This window comes from Macaca nemestrina, chromosome 18 (assembly GCF_043159975.1).
Source record: "Macaca nemestrina isolate mMacNem1 chromosome 18, mMacNem.hap1, whole genome shotgun sequence".
Taxonomy (NCBI): Eukaryota; Metazoa; Chordata; class Mammalia; order Primates; family Cercopithecidae; genus Macaca; species Macaca nemestrina.
The window spans coordinates 73990259-74012714 of record NC_092142.1 but is presented as its reverse complement, the minus strand read 5'-3'; the positions used below and the strand labels follow the sequence as shown (position 1 = coordinate 74012714).

Below are 22456 nucleotides of genomic sequence, written 5' to 3'. Positions count from 1 at the left end.
CGCGCCCGGCCTCATCCGGGCTTCTGATCAGGTTAAGTCGAGGAGGTATCTTCAGGAGGAAGCAATAAAGAGCTGAGGCTCATCCCCCTATCCCCCCTCCCCCCGGCCCTCCCTTTCCTGACAGTTCTGTGTTTCTCACAGTAGCTGCATCTTTTTAGAGCTTCAACATCCACTTAAGAGACTCTCTTCCTTTTTATTCTGTATTTTTCCTATCTCTTACAGGAAAGAGACCTTACAACATTTTTGGCTCTCACTGGGCTCTGCAACACCATTTCTTCCTTTTGTCCCTACGGAGACAAGAGCTTCCTGGCACTGCTGGTCTCTGGATTCCTTACCATCATCCTTCTCTCATTTTCCAAGTTATCCTTTCATATGGGGCTAATTCAGTTTACTGCTAGAGCGCTCACTGATACAGCTGGTGAGGTCCACAGGTTAAAAATGGAAGGAATTCTGTTCACCAGGCCCATAAAATCATATACAAAGACACACATATATATGGGTTTATCTTTATTTTATAAAAACTGCTACACACACACATACACTCTCTCTCTCACCTCTTGCTTTCCTCATTTGACCTAGAGGAGTTTGGAGTTTGTTCCCATACATTCTTTTCAAGGAAATACCATCAGTCATGGTATGTTTTTACCACAATTTATTCATCCATTCCCTTACTGATGGTCTTTTTTCTTTCGGTCCTTACCAAAAAATACAATATACATTGGTAAACATATAATCTTAAGTACTGGCACTTTTTTTTCCTTAGGGATAGATTCCCAGGAGATTCCTAGGTTGAAGAGTATATTAATGTTAAAACAGAGTCACAATATTTTCTAAGGAGGCTGTTACAATTTACATTTCTAAAAGCAGCATATGAAAATGTTTTCCCCTCCTTTGTGAGTAGGTAAGATAACTTACACAAAAGCTTATTGGGCTACGGATGTTCTGGATAAATCTGTTCAGAAAGTCACTCAAATTCATATACAGTGACAGCACGTTAATAATATCCAAAAATATTTTTTAAAAGCCAGTTTTTGGTTGCCATTTATAATTTCCAATACATGATTTGTGATTGACAGGGAACAGCTGAACTTAAGAATCTGAAATCAAGGCCGGGCAAGGTGGCTCACACCTGTAATCCCTGCACTTTGGGAGGCCGAGGCAGGCGGATCACAAGGTCAGGAGATCGAGACCATCCTGGCTAACATGGTGAAACCCCGTCTCTACTAAAAATACAAACAAATTAGCTGGGCGCAGTGGCGGGCGCATGTAGTCCCAGCTACTCAGGAGGCTGAGGCAGGAGAATGGCGTGAACCCGGGTGTTGCAGCTTGCAGTGAGCTGAGATAGGGCCACTGCACTCCAGCCTGGGTGAAAAAGCGAGACTCCATAACAAAAAAAAAAAAAAAAAAAATTTTGAAATCAAGTCTATAAAAGCATATCTTTGAGTTACACAAAAATTCTTCATATATGGAGAGACCACTGAAAAATCTGACTTTTATAAAAGTGTAAACATTTAAAGGAAAGGTAATAACTTTTAAGTCATGTTCCAAAGGGAAATGTTTTAGGTTGGCAATAGTGCAACTCAAGGAAGTAGACATGCCTCCTTTAAACAAAATATTGTAAAAAATCATTTTTTTTTTTTTTTTTTTGAGACGGACTCTCGCTCTGTCACCCAGGCTGGAGTGCGGTGGCCGGATCTCAGCTCACTGCAAGCTCCGCCTCCCGGGTTCACGCCATTCTCCTGCCTCAGCCTCCCGAGTAGCTGGGACTACAGGCACCCGCCACCTCGCCCGGCTAGTTTTTTGTATTTTTTAGTAGAGACGGGGTTTCACCGTGTTAGCCAGGATGGTCTCGATCTCCTGACCTCGTGATCCGCCCGTCTCGGCCTCCCAAAGTGCTGGGATTACAGGCGTGAGCCACCGCGCCCGGCCGTAAAAAATCATTTCTTTTTTTTTTTTTTTTTTTTTGAGACGGAGTCTGGCTCTGTTGCCCAGGCTGGAGTGCAGTGGCGCGATCTCAGCTCACTGCAAGCTCCGCCTCCCGGGTTCATGCCATTCTCCTGCCTCAGCCTCCCGAGTAGCTGGGACTACAGGCGCCCACAACCGCGCCCGGCTAATTTTTTGTATTTTTAGTAGAGACGGGGTTTCACCGTGGTCTCGATCTCCTGACCTTGTGATCCGCCCGCCTCGGCCTCCCAAAGTGCTGGGATTACAGGCGTGAGCCACTGCGCCCGGCAAAAAATCATTTCTAAAGGGGTGTTATACACATGAAAAATTTAAAAAGCAATGAAACAGTTGACAGTTACTTAAAATAATGTTTCCTCTAAGGTCTCTGAAATGTAACATTTGTGAACTATAGAAGCATCCTACCATTTTTGCTAGACAATTCATGAAATATTAAGGGAAACAAGGAAAGACAACAGGTAGTTTCTGTCTGTGTTACACAATATTTTGGTAATAGACATGCATTTGTATGCAAATATCCCACTGGAAAATAAGAGCATGATGAATGGGGATATTGTCTTTACATGGCAAACTCTTATTCTGTGGTGCATACTGAGTAGTACAACTCATGTCTGCCTGCTTCACGCTATAGATCAATTATTTCACATTTGCATATTTGTATAAATAGTGCTTCTAGAAAATCTTCAGCAAACCAGAAGCAGGGAAAACTTCAACACTGTCTTCTGTTTCGTAAGAGGCAGCTCAAAAACAATGTTCATACCAACTTATATATGCCAGCAAGCAGTAGGGAAAGACGTAGGTTCCATGCTACTTTAAATCTGTTACACATTTCATTTGGAATGCAATCTCATTTGGAATGCATACTGGATTGCAGAGATACTGAAAAACACATGTGATGTTTAGTATAGAAAATCTTGTTATGTCCTAATTATCACAGAGGACAAGAATTTCAAATTCCCAGTGATTATGCTAAATTCATATGTGCAGATCTAAAACATACCACTTGTGTTTTGTGGCATATCCACATAAAACCACTAAATTCATAGGATACTGTTTGTATATCTCTTATGCTGCTGTCTAGAATACTCAATTCATTCAAGATTTTTAAAAGCTCATTGTAGTACAACTGGGTATGGCTATTTACAACTGGATATATTCTGATACGTATTCTTTACCTGGGTATCACATGTAACTTCCAGTATAATGTTCTCATGGGATCCTATTTTTAATACATTTTTGAGTTGAGAGATTGCATCTCAGTATGAATTCCCATGTTCCCTCAAAACTGTCATGAGGCTTCTCACCCGCTTGAAGAGTTCTGGCAGGAGTTTTCCACAGTACAACCTGGCTGGAGTTTCAGGGTTTATCCCCGACATGAACTCTCTGATGGACACTGAGTCGGGACTTCCTGCTAAAGGCCTTCCCACATTCAGAACACTCATATGGTTTCTCTCCTGTGTGGATTCGCAAGTGTAATCTAAGAGTTGACCTCTGGCTGAAAGTTTTGCCGCATTCAGTACATTCGTAGGGTTTCTCTCCTGTATGAGTTCTCATGTGGATAATGAGTTGTGAGTTCTGGATGAAGGATTTTCCACATTCACTGCACTCATACCGTTTCTCCCCCGTGTGAATCTTCTGATGTATGATAAGGTTTGACTTCTTGAAGAAGGTTTTTGCACATTCGTTACACTCATAGGGTCTCTCTCCTGTATGAATTCTCTGGTGTGTGGTGAGTTCAAACTTTTGGGCAAACGTCTTTCCACATTCACTGCATTCATAGGGCTTCTTCTCCATATGTGCTCTCTGGTGTACAATGAGGTTTGACTGGTGGGTAAAAGCTTTTCCACATTCCGGACACTCAAAGGGTTTCTCCCCAGTGTGAATTCTCTGATGTTTGATGAGGTTGGCCTTATGGGAGAAGGTTTTCTTACATACATTACATTCATATGGTTTTTCTCCAGTATGTATTCTCTTATGACTAATGAGGAGTGACTTAAAGGAGAAAGCCTTGTCACAATAAGTACAAATGAAAGGTTGAACCAAGTTTTTTATTTTCTGATGTTTAAAAATGGCTGCTTTATGGCTGAGGGCTTTTCCATTTTTATTGTATTCAGAATATTGTACTCCAGCGTGGGTTTTCTCTTGCTTCAGGTAGAGAAGTGCTTTTCCAAATTCATTACACTCATCAGTTTGCTTTCCTGCATGGCTTCTATTACTATTAAGCAAGTCTGAATTATATTTCAAAGTTTTTTCATATAAGTCATACTTATAGGGTACTTGTCTTAAAGAAACAAAGTCTGTGTTGAGATTAAGTGCTTTTCCAAACAGATCACCTCTTTCCTCAATTGGGGTTTGGTTCTTAAGAATTAAAAATTGCCTTGCCTGCTCATCTGGGTTTCTGTGGTCTCTCTCCATCTGGTCATCAGCCTTCCACACTTCTAGGATAGAGCACAATGAAAAGAACCTTGTCAACGCCTCTGCTGTCATGTTACAGAATGTGAAGTCTTCACAAGTGTTCAATCACAGGGCAGACTCTTTAGTTTGGGACCCAGTCTCCCAATATTAAAAAATTCCCAGCGCAAATGTTTCCTTTCAAACTTTGAAAGAGAAAGATAATAGCAAGATTTGGAACGCATACTGGATTGCAGAGATACTGAAAAACACATGTGATGTTTAGTATAGAAAATCTTGTTATGTCCTAATTATCACAGAAGACAAGAATTTCAAATTCCCAGTGATTATGCTAAATTCCCACGTGGTTAAAAAACAAAACCAAAATCAATACAAGTAGCAATGCCAGATGACAAAATGACCTTAAAGTGGGCAGAGAAGGTGAAAGAAGACAGAAAACAGAACACAAATAATATGAGAAGGCTGGCAATTCCAGGGATGGAGATTTATAGTATTCTTGAGGACACTGCAGTTAGCACAGAGACGGAGAAAGTAAGTAGATGAGGGAATTAAGGGAAAATACCTACGCAGATCTCGAGCAAGAGTATTATTTGCTAAACTCAGACTACTATGGTAGAACCAGCACCAGTCGGCATGGTTCTAAGCTTTTTCACCTTTTCCTCTTCTGTTCATCTTTACCAAAATGATTTCCAGAAAGCAGCACTTCTCATTAGGTTTGCAGTGACAGCCATACAGCAGAGCTCCAAATCTCAAAGTAAGAATCTTGCAAATGGTAAAACCTAGAAACTCATTCTCTAAGAAAAATACAACCCTTACAACAGGATCGTTGACGGCTGCTGGTTTTATTGCTTTTTTTCCTACTGAAGTTGTTGGGAGAGTGAACATGTTTTCACTATCATATCCTACTTTTCTTCCATTCCTATTTATTTTGAGATAGGGTCTCCCTCTGTTGCCTAGGCAGGAGTGCAGTGGCACAATCATAGCTCACTGCACCTTGACCTCCTGGGCTCAAAGGATCCTCTCAACATGACAGGCATGAGCCACCGTGCCCAGCCTACTTTTAATGTGTTCAGAATCTTAAGGATCAAGTTACCCATGTTCATTATTAAGAAGTCAAACAAACAGATACAGGCAAGGCTAAGACACACTGTTGGTGGGAATTTAAATTAGTTCAGCCACTGTGGAAAACAGTCTAAAGATTTCTCAAATAATTCAAAACTACCTCTTCACCCAGCAATCCCATTAAAAATCATTTGGCCAGGCACAGCGGCTCATGCCTGTAATCCCAGCACTTTGGGAGGCCAAGGCAGGAGGATCACTTGAGGTCAGGAGTTCTTACTGTTTTTTGAGATGGGGGTCTCTCTCTCTTGCCCAGGCTGGAGTACAATTGGTGTGATCTCCACTCACTACAACCTCCACCTCCCAAGTAGGTGGGATTACAGGCACACGCCACCATGCCCGGCTTATTTTATATTTTTAGTAGAAATGGGGTTGCATGTTGTTGGTGCTTGTATTGAACTGACCTCTGATGAACCTCCTGCCTCGGCCTTCCAAAATGCTAGGATTACAAGCAGGAGCCACCACGCCTGGCCTGAGGTCAGGATCTACAGTACTTGTTCTACAAAAGTAAAAATTAACAGGGCCTCTGTGGTCCCAGATACTCGAGGCTGAGGTGGGAAGATTACTTGAGCCCAGGAGGTGGAGGCTACAGTGCGCCATGATATCACCATTGAACCCTAGCCTGGGTGACAGAATGAGACCTGTCTCAAAAAAAAAAAAAGATTCTACCAAAAAGACACATGCCCACTTGTAGGTTCATCACAGCACTATGCACAATAGCAAAGACATGGAATCAGCCTAGGTGCCCATTAATGGTGGACTGGAAAAGAACGGTACATGTACAAGATACAACACTACGCAGCCATAAAAAATGAAATCCTGTCCTTTTCAGCAACATGGAGGCTCACAAATGGGAGCTAAACACTGGGTACTCATGGACATAAAGATGGCAATAGTAGACAGAATGGCTGGTGAGAAAGGGAGGCAAGGGTTGAAAAGCTAATGGGTACCATGCTCACGACCTAGGTGTCAGGATCAATCAAACCCAAACCTCAGCATCACAGAATATACCCATGTACCCCTACATCTAAAAAGCTAAAATCAATTTAAAATTACCCAGCAACAACCTAGACCGTCATCTTACGTTATTACTGGTTATGTTACTGTGATCCTGCTGCCATTTTTTCCAGGACAACACTGTCACTCTCACACTGAAAAACCTATCTTAAGGCCACCACACCGATTCCTAAGAGCTAAAATACAAATGTTACCATTCTGGCAAAACGAGAATGCTACTGAAAGAGCAACTAGTTACAACTAAAGTTTAAGATGTGTTGGGAAAGTACCAGGGTTCAAGTGTGAAAGGCAAATATCTAAGGTTAAACAGGAAAAAAAAGGTAAGCAGGGGAGACGGACATTTGGAGGTATGATTCAGAGACTTAAGGTACAGGTCATCTCTCCTCAGCTATATTTAAGGGTTAGGGACTCGAAAAACAGATTCCTGAAAAGTATTTCAAAGGTACTGAGCTGCTCATAATCTCCTGGATACTAATTCCACTGGCTTCTGCTTCCCCTTTCTCCTGTCATATTCCCCTAAAACGTTCTGAGTTGACAACTCTATGCTACCCAAAACTCTTCTTGTTGCTCCAACTTGAAAATTGCCTATGGCTTGACAGCAGTTTACTAATGGGACATAGCTCATAACTGCTCGGACTTCAGAAGCCTTGAAGGAAAGGAGAGACAGAGCTTTAAAAGCTGCAAGATCTCTCAGGTTTAACACCTGAAGACTTAGGCCAAAAACATTTAGTAATTCAGAAGCTCATTTCTGTTCACTGAGACAGGACATAAATACTTCTAGGAAAACGGTGAGCTGTACCTGAAAACCATCCTTACCCACTGAAAGTAAGTTGCTATAATTCTCCAGCATCACATCCATGTATAGGATCCTCTGAGAGGGGTCCAGTTGTTCCCATTCCTCCTGGGTAAAGTCCACAGTCACATCCGTGAATGAAACTGATCCCTAAAACAGCATATTGTTATTCATCCTAAGATGATCATTTGGTGATACAGAAAGGATAGATGAAAACTTTGTAAGTCATTCACCATGAAAATTTATATATTTACACCAACGATACATCTTGTTCACCGTTTTTTTCATATCTTCCAAAATATATTTTTATTCATTTATTTATTTATTTATTTATTTATTTTTTTGAGATGGAGTCTCGCTCTGTGGCCCAGGCTGGAGTGCAGTGGCCAGATCTCAGCTCACTGCAAGCTCCGCCTCCCGGGTTCACGCCATTCTCCTGCCTCAGCCTCCCAAATAGCTGGGACTACAGGCGCCCGCCACTTCGCCCGGCTAGTTTTTTGTACTTTTTAGTAGAGATGGGGTTTCACCGTATTAACCAGGATGGTCTCGATCTCCTGACCTCATGATCCGCCTGTCTCGGCCTCCCAAAGTGCTGGGATTACAGGCTTGAGCCACCGCGCCCGGCCCAAAATATATTTTTATAAATAGTTGAGATTTATTCAGATTCCCATTATCTCTGACACTGTCATATTTGATAGGTGTCTCAGATTAATAAAACACTGTTGGCCAGGCATGGTGGCTCACACCTGTAATCCCAGCACTTTGGGAGGCTGGGCTTGGGGGTGGGGGGTGGATCACTTGAGGTCAGGAGTTCGAGACCAGCCTGGTCAACATGGTGAAATCCCATCTTTACTAAAAGAAATTTAGCTGGGCATGGTGGCGCATGCCTGTAGTCCCAGCTACATGGTGGGCGGAGGCAGAAACTGCAGTGAGCCAAGACTGCACCACTGTTTCTGCTCTCAAGATGTGTACTGTGAGACAAGCACATTAGGTATTCAGTGTTACCAGTGTGCTTTTAATAAAGCTCACATAGGCATTATTTCTGTGATATCGATGTTAAATAGTTAAAACTTTGACTACTTAAAGGCAGAAAATCAACTTCCAACTATAAAATATCAGGTACAAGTAAGGATCTCTGTCCCCCCATCCCCCTATTCAAGCCATAAAAATTGTACAAAAAAATTTTTAAAAATTTATGATTGAATTTAACAGGCCAGACACAGCTGAAATGATTAGTCAAAAAATGTCAGTAAATATCTAGACTGAAATGCAAAAGGTACATTAAGGAGCCTAAAAGATACATGGGACAAGCTGAGAAGGTCTAATATACTTGCAGCGGGAGTCCCAAGAGGAGGGGCAAAATGCAGTCAAAACAATATTTGACGAGAGAATAGCTGAGAATTTTCCAGCACACCTCACAACAGGCTATAGTTTTAAAACCACCAACCCCAAGTACAATAAGTACAAACAAACCAAAAAACCAAAAAACCCACTCAGAGTATAACAAAACTGATTTTAAAACCCCAGAGGTGGCCAGGCTCAGGCCTGTAATCCCAGCACTTTGGGAAGCCAAGGTGGGTGGGTCACAAGGTCAGGCGTTCAGGGCCAAGATGGTGAAACCCCGTTTCTACTAAAAATATAAAAATTAGCCAGGCGTGGTGGCGGGCGCCTGTAATCCCTGCTGCACTTGAGCCTGGGTGACAGAGCAAGACTGTCTCAAAAAAAACCCAGAGGAAAAAAAGAGGTATTGTCTTCAGAGGTACAAAAAACTTGACAGCTGATTTCTCAACATAGACAATGGAAGTCAGGCCGGGCGCGGTGGCTCAAGCCTGTAATCCCAGCACTTTGGGAGGCCGAGACGGGCGGATCACGAGGTCAGGAGATCGAGACCATCCTGGCTAACACGGTGAAACCCCGTCTCTACTAAAAAATACAAAAACAAAAAAACTAGCCGGGCAAGGTGGCGGGCGCCTGTAGTCCCAGCTACTCGGGAGGCTGAGGCAGGAGAATGGTGTAAACCCGGGAGGTGGAGCTTGCAGTGAGCTGAGATCCGGCCACTGCATTCCAGCCTGGGTGACAGAGCGAGACTCCGTCTCAAAAAAAAAAAAAAACAAAAAAAAAACAATGGAATTCAGAAGACAAATCTTCAAAGTGCTGAAAATATCTAGAATGAGTTGGTTGACAAACTTTTTCTACAAAGGGTCAAGTAACTATTTGATTTTTTTTTCAGGCTACACGTAGTCTCTGCTAAAACAAACCGACTTGGCCGTCATACCATAAAAAGAAGCACAGGCGGCTGGGCACGGTGGCTCATGCATGTAATCCCTGCACTTTGGGAGGCCGAGACGGGCGGATCATGAAGTCAGGAGATCAAGGCCATCCCGGCTAACACGGTGAAACCCCGTCTCTACTAAAATTACAAAAAATTAGCCGGGCGTTGTGGCGGGTGCCTGTAGTCCCAGCTACTCGGGAGGCTGAGGCAGGAGAATGGCATGAACCCAGGTGGTGGAGCTTGCAGTGAGCTGAGATCTCGCCACTGCACACTAGCCTGGGCGACAGAGCAAGACTCCATCTCAAAAAAGAAAACAAAAACAGAAAAAAAAAAACAGGCACAGGCAACACGTCAACAAATAGGCATGGCTGTGTTCCAACAAAACTTGATTTATGGAGGCTGGGCATGGTGGCTCATGCCTGTAATCCCAGCACTTTGGGAAGCCGAGGTGGGTGGATCACTTGAGGTCAGGAGATCAAGACCAGCCTGACCAACATGGAGAAACCCCATCTCTACTAAAAATACAAAAATTAGTCGGCCATAGAAGCTTATGCCTGTAATCCCAGCTACTTGGGAGGCTGAGGCAGAAGAATCGCTTGAACCCGGGAGGTGGAGGCTGCGGTGAGCTGAGATGGTGCCATTACACTCCATCCTGGGCAACAAGAGAAACTCCACCTCAAAAAAAAAAAAAAAAAAACCAACTTGATCTATCATTTTTGTTTCAAATCATTTTCACAGCACAAAATACTCTTGATATTCCCTCCCAACCACTAAAACTAAAAACCATTCTTGGCCAGGCGCAGTGGTTTATGCCTGTAATCCCAGCACTTTAGGAGGCCGAGGCAGGCAGATCACAAGGTCAGGAGTTTGAGACCATCCTGGCTAACAAGGTGAAACCTGTTACCACTAAAAATACAAAAAATTAGCCAGGAGTGGTGGTGGGCACCTGTAGTCCCGGCTACTTGGGAGGCTGAGGCAGGAGAATGGTGTGAACCCGAGAGGCGGAGCTTGCAGTGAGCAGAGATTGCGTCACTGCACTCCAGGCTGGGAGACAGAGCAAGACTCTGTCTCAAAAAATTAAAAAAAACCATTCTTAGCTTGTGGGTCATACAAAAACAAGGCAGCAGCCCATTTGGACAACTGGCCAGAGTTTGACACCCCCTGATGTAGAGTCTAGAATGATGACTAGTACACAACAGATGTCAAGTATTAGGCATTATTACTACTATTAAAAGATGTACCAAAACCAAAATTAAGCCTAGCAAGAATCAGTTGAATGTGCAAAAAAAGCAATAGCAAACCAGTAAAACATATTAAAAGTATACAAATATGGAATGCGGAACGAAGTATTAAACTAATTTTCGCATGTCATCAACTTAAAGACATTGGGGCAGGAAGAAGTACCATGTTTGGAAGAAAAATTCTGATTAACTTTTGTTTAAAATAGGTAAGTACTGAAAAAGTAACGTAAACCTTTAAAGGGTAGAAATATGACAAGCAGAGAAGAAAAAGGAGATAAAATCAGTAATCAAAATAAAATGGGATAAATTTCTGCTAAAAGACTAAGACCTTCAGGGTTTAAAAACTTATATATAATTTTTGGCCGGGCGCGGTGGCTCAAGCCTGTAATCCCAGCACTTTGGGAGGCCGAGACGGGCGGATCACAAGGTCAGGAGATCGAGACCATCCTCGCTAACACGGTGAAACCCCGTCTCTACTAAAAAATGCAAAAAAACTAGCCGGGCGGGTTGGTGGGCGCCTGTAGTCCCAGCTACTCGGGAGGCTGAGGTAGGAGAATGGCGTAAACCTGGGAGGCGGAGCTTGCAGCGAGCTGAGATCCGGCCACTGCACCCCAGCCTGGGTGACAGAGCAAGACTCCGTCTCAAAAAAAAAAAAAAAAAAAAAAAAAAAAACATATATAATTTTTACAAGAGGCAAACTTTAAAAACACCACAAACTTCAATGATCCAGCTAAAATATAAACAAAGTAACAAAGCCTAAAAACAAAAGGCACTGAAAGCTGTCAAAGGAACATCAATAATTAAAATTCCAAAAAATGCACATAATATGACCCAAAATTCTATATAATCCTGTTCATGCAATATAAAAGTGATTTAACAAAGGGCATGGGTACACCCACACAAAACATACTGGTTATCTCTAAGATGGAAAGACTGACTTTAATGGTCAAAATGTTAGGGTTGAGTTGAGGTGACATGAACAGTGCTGGTGCTGTGGTTCATGCCTGTAATCCCAGCACTTTGGGAGGATGACGCAGGAGGACTGCTTGAGCCCAGGAGTTTGAGACCACCCTGGGCAACATGGCGAGACCCTGTCTCCACAACAACAAAACACCTAGCTGGACGTGGTGGTGAACACCTGTAGTCCCAGCTACACAGGAGGTTCAGGTAGGAGGACAGCTTGGGCCTGGGAGGTCAAGGCTGCAGTGAGCCGTGATCATGCCACTGTACTTCAGCCCTGGAGACACAGCAATACCCTGTCTCAAAAAAAAAAGGCTAGGTGCAGTGGCCACACCTGTAATCCCAGCACTTTGGGAGGCCAAGGCAGGTGGATCACCTGAGGTTAGGAGTTCGAGACCAGCTTGGTCAACATGGTGAAACCCAGTCTCTACTAAAAATACAAAAATTAGCCAGGCATAGTGGTGGGCACCTGTAGTCGCAGCTACTCACGAGGCTGAGGCAGGAGAATTGCTTGAACCCGGGAGGCAAAGGTTGCAGTGAGCGAGATCACGCCACTACACTACTACACTCTAGCCTGGGCAACATAGCAAGACTCTACTTAAAAAAAAAAAAAAAAAACCAGCATGCTGGGGAGGGCAGATCCTCATATGACAGAGACAGTAAGGGACAAAATTAATGTATGAATTTTGTAATATAAAAAACATTGGCCGGACGCAATGGCTCATGCCTGTAATCCCAACACTTTAGGAGGCCAAGGAAGGCGCATCATTACGTCAGGAGTTCAAGACCAGTCTGGCCAACATGGTGAAACTCTGTCTCTACTAAAAACACAAAAATTAGCCAGGCATGGTGGCGGGTGCCTGTAATCCCAGCTACTCGGGAGGCTGAGGCAGAAGAATCTCTTGAACCCAGGAGGTAGAGGTTGCAGTGAGCCAAGATCATGCCACTGCACTCCAGCCTGGATGACAGAGCGAGATTGTCTCAAAGAAAACAAAACCAACCAAACAAAAAAATTACATTTTAACACATTTAAAATGTAATATAATACAAGTAATATAAATTTAAAAACCTATCCATATAAAAGAATGAAATCATATCCTTTGCAGCAACATGGATGCAGATAGAGGACATTATCCCAAGTGAATTAACACAAACAGAAATCCAAACAGTGCATATCCTCATAAGTGGGAGCTAAACTCTGGGAACTCACGGACATAAAGATGGTAACAAGAGACACTGGGGTCTACTGGTAGAGAAGGGAGGGGGACAAAGCAAAAACTATTGGGTACTATCCTCACTACTCGATGACAGGATCAATCATATCCCAAACGTCAGCATCGTGAAAAATATCTATGTAACAAATCTGCACATGTACCCCCAAATCTGAAATAAGTTGAAATTATATTTAAAAAAAACTTCAACATACACAATACATGGAAACATGTCAAAATGTTAAGCACTGACTAGATAGCAAAACAGGCGGATAATTAAGTTGACCTACACTTGGGCCGGATGCAGTGGCTCATGCCTGTAATCCTAGCACTTTGGAGCCAAGGCAGGTGGGTCACTTAAGGTAAGGAGTTCAAGACCAGCCTGGGCAACAGGGCAAGATCCCATCTCTAAAAAAAAAGTACAAAAACTTAGCCAGGCATGATGGTGCACACCTGTAGTCCCAGCTACATGAGGGGCTGAGGTGGGAGGATTGCTTGAGCCAAGGAGTTCCAGGCTGCAGTGAGCTGAGATTACACCACCGCACTCCAGCCTGGGTGACAAAGTGAGACTCTGTCTCAAAAGTTGAACCATAGTGAAGTTTCTTTTTTTGTTTTTTTGTTTTTGAGACAGAGTCTCGCTCTGTCACCTGGGCTGGATGGAGTGCAGTGGCCGGATCTCAGCTCACTGCAAGCTCCACCTCCCGGGTTCACACCATTCTCCTGTCTCAGCCTCCCGAGTAGCTGGGACTACAAGCGCCTGCCACCTCGCCTGGCTAGCTTTTTGTATTTTTTAGTAGAGACGGGGTTTCACCGTGTTAGCCAGGATGGTCTCGATCTCCTGACCTCATGATCCGCCCGTCTCGGCCTCCCAAAGTGCTGGGATTACAGGCTTGAGCCACCGCGCCCGGCCATGAAGTTACTTTCAACTGTTTTAATACATAAAAATATTTTGGCTGGGCGCTGTGGCTCACGCCTGTAATCCCAGCATTTTGGGAGGCCGAGGCGGGTGGATCACATGAGGTCAGGAGTTCGAGACCAGCCTGGCCAACATGGGGAAACCCCGTCTCTACTAAAAATACAAAAATTAGCCGGGCACAGTAGCGGGCACTTGTAATCCCAGCTACTTGGGAGGCTGAGGCAGGGGAATCGCTTGAACCCGGGAGGCAGAGGCTGCAGTGAGCCGAGATTGTGTCACTGCACTCCAGCCTGGGTGACAGAGTAAGACTCCGTCTCGGGAAAAAAAAAAAAAAAAAAAGGTATATATATACACATATATATAATAATTTTTTTCATAAAACTACTATGCTTTATTTGTATTTCCGTGAAATAAATCTTATAATCTACCACGTAAAACGGAAGAAAAAAATTCCTAAGGAAATCTCAGAACACTGGCTGCAAAGACAAAAGCCTGTGAGTTTCAGGAGAGAACAGGTTACAAGTAAGTAGATTGAAAGCCTTCAGACCTCTTGACTACGCCGGAAAGCAGTATTTTCAAAATTATCAGAGAGGCAAACCATAAAAACTGGACAAAATAAAATAATTACTTGCAAGCACAGAAGAGCAATCACTGTAGGGCTACAATTACCAAAAGGCATACACGAGGAGAGGAGAGCCACGCATTCACAATGATGCTGAACCATGGCACAGAAAAACAAAGCCCAAGCAGAAGTGAGTGTCGTTGGCCGGGTGCGGTGGCGCATGCCTGTAATCCCAGCACTTTGAGAGGCCGAGGCACGGAGATCACTTGCGGCCAGGAGTTCGAGATGAGACTGGCCAACATGGAGAAACCCTGTCTCTACTAAAAATACAAAAATTAGCCAGGCGTGGTAGCACGTGCCTGTAGTGCCAGCTACTCGGGAGGCTGAGGCAGGAGAATCTCTTGAACCCAGAAGATGGAGGTGGCAGTGAGCCAAGATCATGCCACTGTACCCCAGCCTGGGTGACAGAGCAAGACTCTATCTCAAAAATTAATTAAATAAATTTAAAAAAAAACACAAACTGGTGTTTGGGTCTGTAAAGCAACTAGGATCTAGGGGCAGGGCTATGGTTTGAGTATTTCCGTCCCCTCTAAAAATTCATGTTGAAACTTAATCCCCAATTAAGTATTGGGAAGTGTGGCCTTTGGGAGGTGACTGGGTCATGGAGGCTCCTCCCCTTGTGAATGGGGTCAGGTGCCCTTCTAAAGGGGCTTGATGAAAGGAGTTCATCTCCTTTTTTGCCCTTTTGCTTTCTGCCATGCAAGGACACAGCACTCCTCCCCTCTGAAGGATGCAGCATTTAAAGTGCCATCTTGGAAAAACAGACCAGGCCTTCACCGGCACCTTGATCTTGGACTCTCAGCTTCCAGAACTGTGACAAAATAAATTTCTTACTTTTTTTTTTTTGAGACAAAGTCTCGCTTTGTCACCCAATCTGGAATGCAGTGGCGTGATCTCAGCTCACTGTAGCCTCCACCTTCCAGGTTCAAGTGATTCTCGTGCCTCAGTCACCCAAGTAGCTGGGGTTACAGGCAAGTGCCACCACACTTGGCTAATTTTTGTATTTTTAGTACAGATGGGGTTTTGCCATGTTGGCCAGACTGGTCTCAAACTCCTGCCCTCAAATGATCCACCCACCTTGGCCTCTCAGAGTACTGAGATCACAGGCATGAGCCACCTTGTCCAGCCGTGAAAATAAATTTCTGTTCTTTACAAATTACCTGGTCGCAAGTATTCTGCCATGGCAGCAAAAAATGGATTAAGACACAGGGTGATGGAGCTAAGAAAGACATAGAGAAGAAGCCTTAACATTCTGCATAGGCCGGGCGCGGTGGCTCAAGCCTGTAATCCCAGCACTTTGGGAGGCCGAGACGGGCGGATCACGAGGTCAGGAGATCAAGACCATCCTGGCTAACATGGTGAAACCCCGTCTCTACTAAAAAATACAAAAAACTAGCCGGGCGAGGTGGCGGGTGCCTGTAGTCCCAGCTACTTGGGAGGCTGAGGCAGGAGAATGGCGTAAACCCAGGAGGCGGAGCTTGCAGTGAGCTGAGATCCGGCCACTGCACTCCAGCCTGGGCGACAGAGCGAGACTCCGTCTCAAAAAAAAAAAAAAAACAAAAAAACACTCTGCATAAAGATTCCCCTCAGATCTAGTTCCTAATATGTGTAGGGGGAAGACAGGCCTCCAAGAGAACTAGTGGCAATGACTGGGAGACTGAAAGCTGAGTAGAGATATCAGAGGTTGCATAGTGCTGAGGAGCTAGGACAGTCTGAATCCAGCAAGATAGAGATACTGGCAAACAGTTGAGATGCCAGAAAAGCCATGCCCTAGAAGGATGGACCATACCCTAGGAGAAAGGAGTATGACCAAACTGACAGACCCACACCTGCAAATCTTAAAACATGCCCCAACGGGATCAGAATCATCTGCCAATAATTTAGCTATCTGGCAGACAAAACCTAACATTTTTTAGAAGGAGCTATGTATCATTCAACATATTCAGCATACAAACAAAACTGCTAGACATGTGAAAAAGCAAAACCAGGGCCAGGTGTAGTGGTTCATGACTGTAATCCCAGCACTTTGGGAGGCTGAGACAGGTGGACTGCTTGAGCCCAGGAGTTTGAGACCAGCTTGGGCAACATATCAAAACCCCATCTAAAAAAAGTACAAAAATTAGCTGGGCATAGTGGCACATGTCTGTGGACCCAGCTCCTCAAGAGGCTGGGGTGGGAGGGTTGCTTGAGCTCAGGAGGTCACGGCTACAGAGAACTGTGAGCGTGTCACTGTACTCCAGCCTGGGGGTAACCAAGACCCTGTTAAAAAAGAAAAAGAAAAAAAGAAAGAAAAAGAAAGCAAGCAGGCCGGGCGCGGTGGCTCACGCCTGTAATTCCAGCACTTTGGGAGGCCGAGGCGGGCGGATCACAAGGTCAGGAGATCGAGACCACGGTGAAACCCCATCTCTACTAAAAATACAAAAAATTAGTCGGGCGCGGTTGTGGGCGCCTGTAGTCCCAGCTACTCGGGAGGCTGAGGCAGGAGAATGGCGTGAACCCGGGAGGCAGAGCTTGCAGTGAGCTGAGATCCGGCCACCGCACTCCAGCCTGGGTGACAGAGCGAGACTCCGTCTCAAAAAAAAAAAAAAAAAAAAAAAAAAGCAAGCAAACAAAAACAATGAGGCCAGGCATGCAGTGCATACCTGAAATCCCAGCAGGTTGGGGGGCTAAGGTGGGTAGATTGCTTGAGCCCAGGAGTTCGAGACCCACCTGGACAACACAGAAAAATTCCCTGTCTACAAAAAAACACAAAAATTAGCTGGGCATGATGGCATGTGCCTGTAGTCCCAGCTATTAAGGAGGCCGAAGTGGGAGGATCACTTGAGCCCGGGAGGCAGAGGTTGCAGTGAATGGAAATCAAGACACTGCACTCCAGCCTGGGCAAGCCCCTAGAGCAAGACCCTGCCTCAAAAACAAAAAAAAAAAAAAAAAAAAAGACAAGACAAAAACAATCAAGAGATAAACAACCCAAAAGAGGCAGATGCAGAGAGTACCAATATATTAGTTAACCCATAAACACTTCAGACGACCTGTAAAGTACTATGCAAAATATTATAGAGGTGCTCAGTAAAGATTATAAGCTGTAATCTCTACAGCAACCACTTAAGATAAAAGGGAAAATAGGAACACACAGGACAACTAAAAATAAATAGCAAAATGACAGACTTAAACTCACCCATGCCTATAAAAAAATAAATCACAAATAAAATAATAAATCAATTAAAAGACAGAAATAGACCAGGCATGGTGGCTCACACGTATAATCCCAGCACTTTGGGAGGCAAGATCTCAACACTACAAAAAAATTAAAAAATAAAAATTAACTGGCACAGGCCTGTAGTCCCAGCTACTCAGGAGGCTGATGTGGGGGAACTGCTTGAGCTCAGGAGGTTGAGGCTTCAATGAGCCAAGATCACACCACTTCACTCCAGCACAGCAGCTGGGTGAGAAAGAGAGATCCTGTCTCAAAAAGAAAAAAAAAAAAAAACAGACAGAAATAGGCCGGATCAAGGAAGTTGAGGCTGCTGTGAGCTGTGTTCATGCCACTAAGTTCTAGCCTGGGCAACAGAGGAAGACCCTGTCTCAAAAAAAGGAAAAAGAAACAGGCTGGATCAAAACCATGACCAAACTACATGCTATTTAGGGGAAATATACTATAAATACATGAACATAAATAGGTTGAAGCAAAAATACCATAACACTAATCATTAAAAAAGTAGGTATGGGCCAGGCACAGTGGTACACATTTGTAATCCCAGCACTTTGGGAGGCTGAGGTAGGGAGATCCCGTGAGCCTAGGGGTTTGACACCAGCCTGGGCAACCTGGCAAGATCCCATTTCTACCAAAAAGAAAAGTACAAAAATTCCCTGGGCATAGTGGTACACGCCTGTAGTTCCAACTACTGGTAGGATCACTTGAGCCCAGGAGTTTAAGGCTGCAGTGAGTCAACATTAAGCCACTTCACTCAAGCCTAGGTACCAGAGCCAGATCTGGTCCTAAAAAAAAAAAAAAAAAAAAAAAAAAAAGACGTAGGTATGGCTTTATTTATACCAGAAAAGGAGTATTATCAGGGTTAAAGAGGGGCATTCCAAAATGATAAAAGGATAAATCCATCAGGAAGACAGAATCTTATGTGTGCACACATCCATAACCATATATGCAATGACTAACAAAGCTTCAAATTATATCAAGCAAAAACTGACAGAACTAAAGAGATGAATGGGCAAATCCACATTCATACCTAGCTATCAATCAAATACCAGAACAGAATGAGGGCCAGGCACAGTGGCTCTCACCTGTAATCCCAGCATTTTGGGATGCTGAGGAGGGCCTATCACTTGAGGCCAGGAGTTCAAGACCAGCTTGGCCAACAGGGCAAAATCCCATCTCTACCAAAAATACAAAAATTAACCAGATGTGGTGGCACACACCTGTAATCCCAGCTACTCAGGAGGCTGAGGCAGGGGAGAATCGCTTGAACCTGGTGGCAGAGGTTGCAGTGAGCCGAGATTGTGCCACTGCACTCCAGCCTGGAAGACAGAGTGAGACTGTCTCAAAAAAAAAGACATTTTCGGAAATTCATCCTAAAAACTGTGCCTCTCACAAACCCTTTCTCAAGAAGCTACAGAAGCATGTACTTCAATAAAACAACAGTAATCCAAAAAAGAGAGGCGGCAGACAAAAGATCACCACGAGAGACCAGAAGGAAATCCCTAGGAGGAGTGGGAAGGAGATGGCGGAATGGGAGATGGCAGAATAGCATTGATTCTCTACTATCACCACATTGCTTGTAGTAAAGATTGGAACACAGTGATTCAAAAGCTGGCATTTTGAGGGTTGTCATCAACAAGATACCTGTGGCCACTGTACCAACTTCTTATTAACCTGAGAGCAGAATGCCTGGGTAAGCCTGGCCCAGATTCTTATCTGTACTTGGTTTGGCTGATCGCGAACATGTTCTGATGGCATCTGTCTTTCCCCTCCACACCAGACTGCCTTGGATCAGATGAGAACACTCATTTCATGTCACAGAAGTGTGCTGCTTTAATCTACTCCTGCGAGGTGGCCATTCACCAGTGAACCAAGATGCAGAAACCGCACAGCATCCCACTCCCTCTAATTATATTCCCACCAAAACTTCAATACCTGGTCTACACTCTGACCCAGTCACATGGCCCAACTGTGTTGAGCCCTCTGCTTCTCATGATCTTGCCAATGACTTCCCCAAACAGGACTTCTGTAAACTCTCAGGAAAGTCAAAGCCAGGCTATACCTGGAAATTCAACTCAGCTTATCTTCTCCTGGGAGCCTTTGTCCAACAGGAGCAAAATTTCTTTCTTTCTTTTTTTTTTTTTTTTCTCTGAGACAGAGTCTCACTCTGTTGCCCAGGCTGGAGTGCAGCAGCATGATCTCAGCTCACTGCAACCTCTGCCTCCTGGGTTCAAGTGATTCTCTTGCTTTAGCCTCCGGACTAGCTGGGATTACATGCGCATGCTACCACGCCCAGCTAATTGTTTTTGTATTTTCAGTGAAGACAGGGTTTCGCCATGTTGGCCAGGTTGGTCTCGATCTCCTGACCTCAAGTGATCCACCAATCTCGGCCTCCCAAAGTGCTAGGATTACAGGCATGAGCCACCATGCCTGGCCCCAACAGTAGCCAAATTTCTAGACACAGTTGCTTTGCACTGCTAAATTTGCTTGGTGTTGCCACATTGCTCCCAGTAAGGCTGTATCATTCTATACTACCTCCAGCAATACATGAGCGCTTTCATTTCTTCTTAGCTAACACTAGCTAGTGTAATTTAAAAATAAATGATAATCTAAGTCTTGGCAAAGGGCCCACGGTTGCATCTTTTAGATCTCACGTCTGAAAGGAAAAAAAAACCTCCACCAATCAGACAAAAGATTATGCAAACAAACCAAGGCAATATTAATTCCAGTTATAGTTTATTAACTAAATTTTATATTAAGACTATATATAAGTGATATTAATTCCAGTTATAGGTTATCAACTGAATATTAGATTAAGAATGTATCTAAGTGGCGTTGGCTGGATGCGGTGGCTCAAGCCTGTAATCCCAGCACTTTGGGAGGCCGAGACGGGCGGATCCCGAGGTCAGGAGATCGAAACCATCCTGGCTAACACGGTGAAACCCCGTCTCTACTAAAAAATACAAAAAACTAGCTGGGTGAGGTGGCGGGCGCCTGTAGTCCCAGCTACTCGGGAGGCTGAGGCAGGAGAATGGCGTGAACCAGGGAGGCGGAGCTTGCAGTGAGCTGAGATCCGGCCACTGCACCCCAGCCTGGGCGACAGAGCAAGACTCTGTCTCTCAAAAAAAAAAAAAAAAAAGAATATATCTAAGTGGCAAAGTCTCTAAGGAAAGCAAGGGAACTAATAAGAAAAATATCAAGATAGTGGCTATCTACTAGGTGGATTCAATCAGAAAATTTCTCATAAGAACAGATAATGTTCTATTTCTTAACTTGGGTGCATACACGGGCACCCATTTTATTATTATTCTTTAATGGATATATATTTGTTATACATGTTGTTATAACACATATAAAAAGTGTTATGTTTTAATATACTATTCTGTATATGTGTTACACAATTGATTAGGGGGAAAAAAAGAATGAGTAAACTCTCTATGCTCTGATATGGAAATACTTCAAAGATACATTACTGAGTGATTTAAAAAACACAGAATTGGGCTAGGCACGGTGGCTCACACCTGTAATGCCAGCACTTTGGGAGACTGAGGTGGACATGGATTGCTTGAGCTCAGGAGTTGTAGACAAGCCTGAGCTACAGGGCAAAACTCCATCTGTACAAAAAAATACAAAAAATTAGCTGAGCATGGCGGCATGTGCCTGTAGTCCCAGCTACTTGCAGGGGTTTAGGTGGGAGGACTGCTTGAGTCCAGGAAGTCGAGGCTGCAGTGAGTCGTTCACACCACTGCACTCCTGCTTAGGTGACAGAGCGAGACCCTGTCTCAAAAACAAAACAATATCAAATCACATAATTAAGAGATTGAAACACAAACCATAACCAGGCACAGTGGCTCATGCTTGTAATCCCAGCATTTCGGGAGGCCAAGGCGGGTGGATCACTTGAGCCCAGGAGTTCGAAACCAGCCTGACCAACATGGTAAAACCCCATCTCTCCTAAAAATACAAAAATTAGCCAGGCATGGTGGTGCACACCTGTAATCCCAGCTACTGCTGAGGCAGGAGAATCACTTGAACCCGGGAAGTGGAGGTTGCACTGAGCCAAGATTGTGCCACTACACTCCAGCCTGTGTGACACAGCAAGACTCCGTCTCAAAAAAAAAAAAAAAAAAAAATTAAATTAAATAAATACATAAATAAATAAAGCGGCTAAAATCCAGAACACTGACAACACAAAATGCTGGTGAGGATGTGGAGTCACAGAAACTCTCATTTATTGCTGTTGGGAATGGAAAATGGTACAGCCACATGGGAGTTTCACAGTTTCTTACAAAATTAATTATATATATATATATATTTTTTTTTTTTTTTGAGGCGGAGTCTTGCTCTGTCGCCCAGGCTGGAGTGCAGTGGCCGATCTCAGCTCACTGCAAGCTCCGCCTCCCGGGTTTACGCCATTCTCCTGCCTCAGCCTCCCGAGTAGCTGGGACCACAGGCGCCGCCACCTCGCCCGGCTAGTTTTTTTTTTGTATTTTTTTAGTAGAGACGGGGTTTCACTGTGTTAGCCAGGATGGTCTCAATATCCTGACCTCGTGATCCGCCCGTCTCGGCCTCCCAAAGTGCTGGGATTACAGGCTTGAGCCACCGCGCCCGGCCAAAATTAATTATATTCTTAGTATATGATCCAGGGGCCTTAGTATTTCTCCAAATGAGTTGAAAACATGCCCCCAAAAAACCTGCACACAGATGTTTACAACAGCTT

At 44.1% G+C, this 22456-nt stretch overlaps 1 protein-coding gene across 6 annotated transcripts in view; it reads right to left on the bottom strand.

Moving 5' to 3' along the window:
• Positions 1-637: 637 nt before the first annotated feature.
• Positions 638-22456, bottom strand: part of LOC105491276 (ZFP1 zinc finger protein) — a 28155-nt gene continuing 6336 nt past the window's right edge. For 2 of the 6 annotated variants that reach the window (XM_011757506.2, XM_011757507.3), the window contains exons 3-4: positions 7327-7453; positions 638-4400 (exon numbers count right to left, since the gene is read on the bottom strand). In XM_011757506.2, the coding sequence (XP_011755808.1) occupies positions 3319-4400; positions 7327-7453 (1209 nt within the window). In that variant the 3' untranslated portion in view covers positions 638-3318. Of the gene's footprint in view, positions 4401-7309; positions 7454-22456 lie in introns of those variants that run through there. The other 4 variants (XM_011757508.2, XM_024795885.2, XM_071084960.1 and 1 more) reach the window with 3 other exon arrangements.